General features: G+C 57.3%; 1 protein-coding gene across 1 annotated transcript in view; it reads right to left on the reverse strand.

Annotated features, from left to right (window-relative positions):
* Positions 1-10,311, reverse strand: part of DBN1 (drebrin 1) — a gene marked incomplete at its 5' end in the record, with an annotated part of 15,563 nt that extends 5,252 nt beyond the window's left edge. Inside the window, 8 exon segments of the mRNA XM_034780375.1 lie at positions 246-308; positions 634-697; positions 6,020-6,171; positions 7,276-7,353; positions 7,692-7,838; positions 8,749-8,823; positions 9,872-9,984; positions 10,256-10,311. Of these exon segments, the coding sequence (XP_034636266.1) occupies positions 246-308; positions 634-697; positions 6,020-6,171; positions 7,276-7,353; positions 7,692-7,838; positions 8,749-8,823; positions 9,872-9,984; positions 10,256-10,311 (748 nt within the window).
* Positions 10,312-11,224: the final 913 nt, after the last annotated feature.

The raw sequence follows: 11,224 nt of genomic DNA on the forward strand, positions 1-11,224 counted from the left end.
TCCACACCCCATTGCACCGTGCCCTGCTCTGCTCACCCCACCGTCTGTGGCCAGCCCCCCTGGCCGCACCCTGCCCTGCCATCCGCCCTCCACCCCTCCCCACCATGGCCTGCTTCAGACCAAATCCCACCCTGCCATGGCCTGGCCTCCGAACACATCCCTAAACCCACAACTGCCCTTCCATGGGCTGACTCTGCCCGGCCCCCCCCAGAGGGGGGGAGAGCAGCTCCGGGCCAAACACTCACCTCCACTTCTGACTCCGACTTCTTGAGCTCCTGCCCATTCTCCTCCTCGTGCTGCTGCTCGCCCTGGGGAGAGAGGCAGCGTCAGCCCCGACCGCAGCCCCCCAGCCCCGGGCAGAGCCACCCCAGGGACCCCTCCCAGAAGCACTGTGGGATCCAAGGCCCCCCTGCGGTGGTGGCAGAGAGGCAGGGGGGCTCCGGAGGGCAGGGGGGCTGGCCACAGATGGTCTGCAATGAAAGAGGGGCCGGGGCGACGAACCGCCAGCCACAAACTAAGCACTGGCCCCTGCCTCAGGCAGTGGCGCTGGGCTGGAGCCGGTAGGTGCGCCCTGGGCGGGCTGGAGAGCCGCTGGCGTTCAACGCCGGGGGAGGACCCCAGGACGTCACTTACGAAGATGGACTGTTCCTGCAGACGCTGCCTGGCCTCTTCCGCCTCCAGAGTCTGCTGCTTCCGCCTGCCACGACAGCCAGCGAGGGGGCCTGAGCAGCTGCTGGGGGCAGCCCCCAGACCCCCCCAACAATGCACCAGCAAGCACGCGCCCAGACCCACCTCTCCACACCACGCCCCCATGCTCCACCCATGCCGCACCCTGCCCCCCACACCCTCCAAGCTCCATCCATGTCATGCCACGCCTGCCCCCCACACCCCTCATGCTCCATCCATGCCGCGCCCTGCCCCCCACACCACCCCCCACGCTCCATCCGTGCCACGCCACCCCCCACCCACGCCATGCCCTGCCTCCCACACCCTCCATCCACACTGCCCCCTGCCCCCCACGCTCCATCCACACCACGCCCACTCCGCACACACCCTCCACGCCGCACCGCCATGCACGCAGGGTAGTGCGGGGTGCCCACAAACAGCCTTTGGCATTTTGCCCCCTATTCTTCATAGTCATATGACGACACGAGTATGGCATAATTCTAATGTATTTTGTGCAGGAGAAGGCACGTGAGGGGTCATTGGAAAGGGTACGAGTTGGGCTCTACCAAATTCACGCTCCATTTGGGTACATTTCATGGTCACAGGATTTAAACAGTAAATTTCATGATTTCAGCTATTTAAATTTGAAATTTCATGGTGTTGTAATTGTAGGGGTCCTGACCCAAAAAGGAGTGGGGGGGGGGGAGAAGAGAGGAAGGAGAGTCACAAGGTTATTGTGGGGGGAGGGTGGCCACACTGCTACCCTTACTTCCGCACCACTGCAGGCAGCAGCACTGCCTTCAGAGCTGGGCAGCTGGAGAGTGGCGGCTGCTGGCCTGGAGCCCAGCTCTGAAAGCAGAGCCCTGCCAGCAGCAGCACAGAAGTAAGGACGTCATGGTACAGTATTGCCACCCTCACTTCTGCGCTGCTGCCTGCAGAGCTGGGCTCTCCGTCAGCAATCGCCACTCTCCAACTGCCCAGCTCTGAAGGCAGCAGCGACGAATTAAGGGTGACAGGATTTGGTCTTGCCACCCTTACTTCTGTGCTGATGCTGGCAGGGCACCGCCTTCAGAGCTGGGCACCCAGCCAACAGCCACCACTCTCCAGCCACCCAGCTCTGAAGGCAGCGCAGATGTAAGGGTGGCAATACCCCTAAAATAACCTTGTGACCCCCCTGCAACTCCCTTTTGAGTCAGGGCTCCCAATTTGAAATCAGTATAGGATAGCGTAAAAGCGCACAAAAGACCAGATTTCACAGTCCATGATGTGTTTTTCATGGCCGTGAATTTGGTAGGGCTCTAGTTATGATTTACTGAATATGATTATCCTACTTGTATGCATGTATCTTTTTGGTATCTGAAGTTAGGAATATTGTCTATGCATCTATTACAAATGGGTTTACACCTGGGGAATGTCCGCTAGACAGAATGCAATCAGTCTAGATGTCAAGCTGGGAAGGGCCATTAAGGAGAACAATAGGTCTTAGAAGATGCTAATCTCCCATCTGAGAAGCCTTCCTGGGGATGCTGCAAACAGCCTTAGAGTCATGGCTGCGGTGGCCCTACAGAGACATGTGACCAAGTCACCTGGTACTGGACTCCACAATAGTTTTCTTTGACAGGGTAACAAGCCTTGTGAATGGGGGAAAGGGGTAGAGGTGGTATATCTTGACTTTAGTAGGGCTTTTGATACTGTCTCGCATGACCTTCTCATAAACAAACTAGGGAAATACAACCTAGATGGAGCTACTATAAGGTGGGTGCAAAACTGGTTGGAAAACCATTCCCAGAGAGTAGTTATCCGTGGCTCACGGTCATGCTGGAAGAGATAACGAGTGGGATCCTGCAGGGATCAGTTCTGGGTCCGGTTCTGTTCAATATCTTCATCAGTGAGTTAGGTAATGGCATAGAGAGTACACAGATAAAGTTTGTGGATGATACCAAGCTGGGAGGGGCTGCAAGTGCTTTAGAGGACAGGATTTAATTCAAAATGATCTGGACAAACTGGAGAAATGGTCTGAAGTAAATAGGATGAAATTCAATAAGGACAAATGCAAAGTACTCCACTTAGGAAGGAACAATCAGTTGCACACATACAAAATGGGCAATGACTGCCTAGGAAGGAGTACTGCGGAAAGGGATCTGGGGTCATAGTGGATCACAAGCTAAATATGAGACAACAGTGTAACTCTGTTGCAAAAAAGTTAACATCAGTCTGGGGTGTATTAGCAGGAGTGTTGTGAGCAAGACACGAGAAGTCATTCTTCCGCTCTACTCCGCGCTGCTACGGCCTCAACTGGAGTATTGTGTCCAATTCTGGGCACCACATTTCAGGAAGGGGATTGGTCCTGCTTTGAGCAGGGGTTCGACTAGATACCTCCTGAGGTCCCTTCCCACCCTGATATTCTATGATTCTATAGACAAATTGGAGAAAGTCCAGAGAAGAGCAACAAAAATGATGGAAGTTCTAGAAAACATGACCTATGAGGGAAGATTGAAAAAACTGGGTTTGTTTAGTCTGGAGAAGAGAAGACTGAGAAGGGACATGATAACAGTTTTCAAGTACATACAAGGTTCCTACAAGGATGAGGGAGGAAAATTGTTCTTCTTAACCTCTGAGGATAAGACAAAAAGCAATGGGCTTAAATTGCAGCAAGGGCGGTTTAGGTTGGAGATTAGGAAAAACTCCTTGTCAGGGTGGTTAAGCACTGGAATAAATTGCCCAGGGAGGTTGTGGAATCTCCATCATTGGAGATTTTTAAGAGCAGGTTGGACAAACACCTGTCAGGGATGGTCTAGATAATACTTAATCCTGCCAGGAGTGCAGGGGACTGGACTAGATGGTCTCTCGAGGTCCCTTCCAGTCCTATGATTCTATAATACTCGTGTTTTCCCACTGACCGGGCGTGGGAATCAAACTGGGAGACAAGGGTTCCCGCCATATGCAAAAGCTATTTAAGGCAGGGGAGAGAGGACATCATGGTTCGTTCTTCACCGACTCCCTGCCCAGGAAAGAGGACTGCTGGAAACATCTGAGAACAAAAAGACTGGACTAGGGAAGAAGGGGTGAGCCCAGGCTAGAGGGTGTCTGGCTTATGAAAGGAATAATTGCAAGGGCAGCTTGCCCTCAAGAATCTCTGCAATCTGCCTAAAACAAAATTAAGGGTGACAATTTGCTACACCTGTCCACTTTCTTTAGTATATTACACTTAGATTGCGTTTTGGTTTATTTGCTGGGTAATCTGCTTTGATCTGTTTGCTATCCCTTATAATCGCTTAAAATTAGGGTTGTCAAGTGATTCAAAAAAGTAATCATGATTAATCTCGTAATTAATTGCACTGTTAAACAGTAATAGAATACCATTTAAATATTTTTGGATGTTTTCTACATTTTCAAACAGATTGATTTCAATTACAACACAGAATACAAAGTGTACAGTGCTCACTTCATATTTATTTTTGATTACAAATATTTGCACTGTAAAAAAAAAGTATTTCAATTCACCTCATACAAGTATTGTAGTGCAATCTCTTTATCATGAAAGTTGAACTTACAAATGTAGAATTATGTACAAAAAGTAACTGCACTCAAACAAAAACAATGCAAAACTTTAGAGTCTACAAGTCCACTCAGTCCTACTTTTTGTTCAGCCAATCGCTCAGACAAACAAGTTTATTTACATTTGCAGGAGATAATGCTGTCTGCTTCTTGTTCACAATGTCACCTGAAAGTGAGAACAGGCGTTCGCCGACTTTGCAAGATCTTTGCCAGATGCACTAAAGATTCATATGTCCCTTCATGCTTCAACCACCATTCCAGAGGACATGGGTCCATGCTGATGACAGATTCTGCTTGATAAAAAGCAGTGCAGACCGACGCATGTTCATTTTCATTAGCTGAGTCAGATGCCACCAGCAGAAGGGTGATTTTCTTTTTCGGTGGTTCGAGTTCTGTAGTTTCCACATATGAGTGTTGTTCTTTTAAGACTTCTGAAAGCATGCTCCACACTTCGTCCCTCAGATTTTGGAAGGCACTTCAGATTCTTAAACGTCGGGTCGAGTGCTGGAGCTCTCTTTAGAAATCTCACATTGGTACCTTCTTTGCATTTTGTGAAATCTGCAGTGAAAGTGATCTTAAATCGAACATGTGCTGAGTCATCATCCAAGACTGCTATAATATGAAATACATGGCAGAATGCAGGTAAAATAGAGCCGGAGACATATAATTCTCCCCAAAGGAGTTAAGTCACAAATTTAGTTAACTTTTTTTTTTTTTTTTTTTAAACAAGCATTATCAGCATGGAAGCATGTCCTTTGGAATGGTGGCTGAAGCATGAAGTGGCATACGAATGTTTAGCATATCTGGCACGTAAATACCTTGCAACGCTGGCTACAAAAGTGCCATGTGAACGCCTGTTCTCACTTTCAGATGACACTGTAAATCAGAAGCAGACAAATTTATGTCCCGTAAATGTAGACAAACTTGTTTGTCTGAGCGATTGGCTGAACAAGAAGTAGGACTGAGTGGACTTGCAGGCTCTAAAGTTTTGCATTGTTTTGTTTGAATGCAGTTATGTAACAAAAAAAATAAATCTGCATTTGTAAGTTGCACTTTCACAATAAAGAGATTGCACTACAGTACTTATATGAAGTGAATTGAAAAATGTTGTTTCTTTTATCATTTTTCAGTGCAAATATTTGTAATAAAAAATAATATAAAGTGAGCACTGTACACTTTGTATTCTGGGTTATAACTGAAACCAATATATTTGAAAATGTAGAAAAACATCCAAAAATATTTAATAAATTTCAGTTCGTATTCTATTGTTTAACAATGCGATTAAAACTGTGATTAATCGTGATTAATTTTTATGAGTTAATCACGTGAGTTAACTGCGATTAATCGACAGCCCCACTTAAAATCTATCTTTTGGAATTAATAAACTTGTTTTGTCTAAGACCAGTGTGTGTGTGGAAATCATAACTTGGGGCAGAAAGCTGTCTCTATTCCTCTCCACATTGAGGGAGGGGCGACTTTCAGGAGCTTACGCTGTGCAGCGCAAGATGGTGTAATTTTGGGTTTGCCCCCTAGAGGGGGGGGTGCACTTGAGTGCTGGGCAGTTCCTTAGCCGAGCCTTCCCATGCAGAGCTGATCTCAGCATGTGGGTGAATCTGCAGCCACCAGCAGCCCCCGATCAGCTCCCACCCACGCTCCGGTGCCTCCTGCCCATCAGTGGGCCCCATGGGTCAGCACCTCCAAAGAACACAGCCCCTCATCCCCTGACCACATGGGGGGGGAGGGACACAAATCCTCCCACACCTCCCCTGAGAACCAAGTCGAGCCCAGCCCTTGCCTGTGCTCCTCAATCTGCTCCTCGCGCTCCCGATAGCGCCTCTCCCGCTCCTCCTGCTCCATGCGCTCCTGCTCCATGCGTTCCTGCTCAAAGCGCAGCCGCTCCTCCAGCACCTTCTGCCGCTCCTCCTCCTTCCGCAGCTCCTCCTCCTTCTGCGGGGGCAGCCCGTCAGCCCTGCAGGGCCTCCACCCGCCCGCCCGCGCCAAGGGGACCTGCCTACCTGCCCAATGGGGACCCCATCCATCCACCACAGCTCATAGAGGCCCTGCCTGCCCCAGGCCCCGCAGGACACCCCCACGTACACCGTGGAGAGGCATCAGAGGTCCCGAGCAGCACCAGAGGGGCCATGCTCAAGGACAATCTCCTGCTCAGCACCCAGAGCTGAGCAGAGTCACAGAGAGGTTTTTGGGGGGACTTGGGGCAAAACCTGACAGTGAACCCCTAATCCCTCCCCATTCCAAACCAACTGGCACTGCAGGGATGCTGGAGAGCAAGTCCGGCCCATTCACCCTGCAGCAGTAGCTCCTGTTCCCCGGGCCGGGCCCAGCTCCCCGCTCCAAGCACCGCGCTCTGATGCATCCCCCTGGCTGGGCCCAGCTCCCCGCTCCGAGCACCGCGCCCTGGTGCGTCCCCGGCTCCCGGGACCGCGCTCTGATGCATCCCCCTGGCTGGGCCCGGCTCCCCGCTCCGAGCACCGTGCCCTGGTGCGTCCCCAGCTCCCGGCACCGCGCTCTGATGCATCCCCGGCTCCCCGCTCCGAGCACCGTGCCCTGGTGCGTCCCCGGCTCCCGGCACCGCGCTCTGATGCATCCCCTGCTCCCCGCTCCGAGCACCGTGCCCTGGTGTGTCCCCGGCTCCCCGCTCCGAGCACCGCACCCTGGTGCGTCCCCGGCTCCCGGCACCGCGCTCTGATGCATCCCCCTGGCTGGGCCCGGCTCCCCGCTCCGAGCACCGCGCCCTGGTGCATGGGGTTGCAACACTGCTCAGGTTTGGCCTGGCTACCCCAGACACCACTTGGTTTAGGGGAGCTCTCAAGGGCAGGCCCAGGACAAAGGCAGCCTGGGTATGGGCCACATTTCCTAGCCACAGGTGGTGAGCAGTGCAGAGGACAGAAGGCAGCGTCTGGGATGAGGGCAGCTCAGGCTTTGCAGAGACCTACGGGCTGGGCCAAGCCAGGGTATATGGGGTGGTGGTGCCCCAAGACTGCTGCCTCTGCCCCATGGCAAGCCCATTAGCTGGCCCCTCACTGGCCCTACCTTGGCCTGTTCCCAGAACTGCTCCCGGTTGAGCCGTTTCATCTCCACAGCCGCATCGGTCTTCTGATAGGTCGTGCCCTGGAACAGACGGGGGTCAGCGACGTGCAGCAGTATCCCAGCATTGGGGGGGGGGGGGGGGGGGCAGGGCCTGGCGGTACCCTGGGATCAGCCCCCCCCCATGCTGGAGCCAGGCAGCATGGGGCCACAGGGCTCTACAGGTGCCAGATAAGGGCCCATCTCCCCAGTCCCACAGTGGAGAGACCCAGATCCTGAGCAGTGGGGCTGGGCCAGGCGGCTGGGGATGGCTGGTGGGGCAGGTTCTCTAACCTGCTAGGGAGAGGGATGCAGGTGGGGGACCGGGCCGGGGCTCCCCCTCCAGCCCGGCTGAGGCAGGCAGGCTGGACGCGGGGCCTTACCACGGGCTCGGTGTTCTCATCCTCTCGCAGCCGCAGGCGGTGCAGCACGGGGCTGGAGATGCGAGCCAGGCCGTTGGAGAGGCGCTGCCCGATAGCCCCCGGGTCCACGTCCTCCACGCTGCTGGCATTGACAATCACATCCACACCCTGCACCAGGAGAGCAGCATGGGAGAGCCGGGCCGGCTGGCATGGGGGGCGGGATCTGAGCCGACAGCTGCACCGCCCCAGCCCAGCTCTGACACGCCCCCAGTGTGATGCCAGCCCCGCTCCTGGCCCCAGCACTGCTGTGCTCCTGCCTCTGGGTGCCTCAGGGTCCAGCTCCCCTGGGCTGGTCCGCGCCTGCCCCCCGCCCCCTCCCCGGGGCTCTGAACGAGCCTAGCTGTGAGCTGGCCAGCGGAGGGGTGCAGGTCCCAGCACAATTGGCAGTGAGGGGGAAAGACAGAGGGAATCAGTGCAAACCCAAAAGCCTCGTGTGTAAGGCTCCTGCCTGGGGATCGGAAATTCTGCTGGCCCAGACTGTCTCCCGCAGCACTGCTGTGAGCCGTGGCCAGTACACGTTTGCCAGGCCTCACCGTGCTGGGCCAGGGAGGCTGCGTGTTTCAATGTCACTCCTTTCTCTCCCCTCTGCACTTTTGCCTTGGTTCAGCCCCACGGGAAAGGGACCCGCAGCTCTGGCCCAGCCCAGCTCACGCCTCAGGCAGTTCCCAGCCTCGGGGCTGTCAGACAACGGTCTGCCCCTTTCCCGACTGCAGCCGGAGGAAGGGAACGAGGGACTGTGCAGAACGAAAGCCTGGCTTGACAATCACATTTCAAAGGCTCAAACTTTTCTTTTTCTGTCACTTCAGCAAACGGTCCCCAGGGGACGGTTGATGGGGGGTAGGTGGGGGAGGGGCTCGGCAGGACCTTCGCCTGGCACTCAGGAGCCCCAGGGCTCTGGATACCAAACCCAGCCCTTGTTTAACCCTGTTTAACCTTGGACAGCGGCAGGGTCACGTTAACACCTCAGACTCTCTGGGCCTGTTACTGCACCCCAATTAATCCAGCCCCCCCCACTGACCTGGAAGAACTCGGCGATCTTGGCCACGTGGCTGGCACAGGCGCACTTGCGGGCATCGGCCACATCCTCCCCAACCTGCCAGGGCACGGGGAGCAGAGTGAGACGGGGCTGCAGGGGGTGCCAGGGCCGCAGTGAGGAGTGGCCGGGCAATGACAGATGGTGCTTGCTCAGCGTCTCCCCTGACACCCTCTTCCTAGCCTTGGTGCCCCAGACAGGGCGTCACCTGGCGGGCTGGGAACGGGCACGGGGCGGCTCAGACAATGGCAGGGCAGAGCCGTCGGAGCGTCGCTTTCTGACGGGCAGGTGCAGAGCTCCGTCCTGCACCTCAGGTGCTCGAGTGACGCTCCGCACCACCGTGGTGGCACCACACCCTGCTCAGACTTGGGTGGGCCTGGATGCTACGTGGGTGGGGCGCAACCCACCCAGGCTACACTCCCGGGGTCTGGAGACCCCCCTCCACCCAAGCCCAGCTGGGTCCAGTGAGGGATGCAGAGGTCCACTAGGTGGCAGCACAGGAGCATGACGGGCACTGAGCCCAGGAGGGATCCCTGGGGCCCGGTGCATTAGGGCCCCGCCACCGGCCCCGCCCAGCCTCCAAGCCCAGGGACTCTGGAGATGGCGGGTGGGGTGGGTATTCCTGGATGTTCAGGCCACACAGGCCGGAGAGCACAGAGCCCCTGGCTCAGCCAGAGAGAGGGGCCAGCCTGGATTTACAGACTCCAAGCAAGGCAGAATCCGCCCCAGCCTGCAGCAAGGACATTCCCAATGAACTCCAGTGGTCAGTTCCCCTCCCTGTTCCCCGTTGGCGCCTCCGGGCCCGTCTGGCTTGTGTCCTGTCCCGTCTCCAGGCACCAGCTCTCGTTCTGCCTGGAACCCACACCGGACCCTGAGCCTCATCATCCCAAACGTGATGCTCTGCAAACGGGCTCAAAGGAGGTGTCCCTCCCCGCAGGCCCGTGCCGGTCCCCCTCCCCTGCAGGCCTGCGCCGGTCCCCCTCCCCCGCTGGCCCGTGCCCGTCCCCCTCCCCGCTGGCCTGCGCCGGTCCCCCTCCCCCGCTGGCCCGTGCCTGTCCCCCTCCCCGCAGGCCTGTGCCAGTCCCCCTCCCCCGCTGGCCCTACTCACCCAATTGACCAGGACGTATTTGGGCAGCGCTGCCTGGGGCTCTTTGACACTGCAGAAGCCGTACATCACCTTCTGGTTCTCGAAGTGGCCAGCGAGCTCCTGCAAGCCGCCTCCTGGCAGGGCAGGGCAGGGCAGGGCAGGGAGGAAGCACAGTCAGTCAGTCTGTCCTACACAGGGGGCGGGGCAGGGAGAAACCACAGACAGTCTGTCCACCCCGCCCCCCCGTGTCAAGTTTTTTGGGGGAGGGGTGTTTAGGCTCCCTCAACCCCCCAGAACTGCAGCCCCCAAGGTGCAGCCCCGCACTGGCAGGAGGGAGGGAACCCCCGTGGGTGTTGGCTGGGTGGCAAGGTCAGCAGAGCAAGGGGGGGGCTGGGATCCCCTTACCTCCCGATGCAGCCAGCTTCAGGTCGTCAGACTCATCCTCGTAGGTGTACAGAGCCCTGGGGGAGGAGAGCGCGTGAGGGCCAGTGAGTCTCCAGCCGCACCCTCGGCGCCTGCACCAGACACGGGGGGTGGGGGGCCCAGCCGCAGCACCCGCTAGAGCCCGCTCACCGGGGGGCCTGCACCCCCTACCTGCCAGCCCCGCCCAGAGGAGGGAACCACCCCCATAGCAAAGGGGAAAGACGAGGCTGGGGGGTGTCGGGCATGGGCTAGAAGCTGGCACACCCTGTCCTCCAGCAGCTGTGGAGACCTGAGCCCTGGGGAGGAGATTCCCACGGGCGAACCGGGATGGGGGCGGGGAGCTGTGACCCCCGCACTGGGCACTCCAGGCCACGCTGCACGACCCCTCCCTCCACCCAGCCGCGTGGCCTCACGCTGACCCTGCGGGCTCCCGTGGAGGGGGGTACGGGGGGCCCCAGCTCCCAGCAAGTCTCTGCCACTGGCACGAGCCTTTCACCTCCCCCACGAGCAGAGCAAGTCTCAGCAGCACGGCCCAGCCCCCCTGGCAGCGCCCCTCAGCCTGCCCCAGCTACCCGGGCACCGGTCCCAGCGCCAGCAGGGGAAGGGAGGCACCAGAGGCCCGGGGAGAAGCCTCCACGTGGCCGCTCCCAGCAAGACGGGGGGCGGAATCCAAGTGCCAGCCACCTGGGGGCCTGTGAGCAGGGAGCGAGGGGTGAGCCACCCCCACCCCTGGGCTTCGGGCCCTGGCGGAGCAGCCAATGGCCAACAGGCTGGGGGATGGCGTCAGGGACTGGCAACGAGAGGGGGGCTGGGGCCTGGCTGCCGAGCCACCACCCCCGCCCCTGCAGCGTGGTGGCCAGACACCTATGAGCCGGGGGCATGGGGGAGGGGACCAAGAGTCACCCGTCTGGGGCCAGTCAGCGACTATTTACCCAGGGCCCCCTGGGACTA

Source organism: Trachemys scripta, chromosome 8 (assembly GCF_013100865.1).
Source record: "Trachemys scripta elegans isolate TJP31775 chromosome 8, CAS_Tse_1.0, whole genome shotgun sequence".
Taxonomy (NCBI): Eukaryota; Metazoa; Chordata; order Testudines; family Emydidae; genus Trachemys; species Trachemys scripta.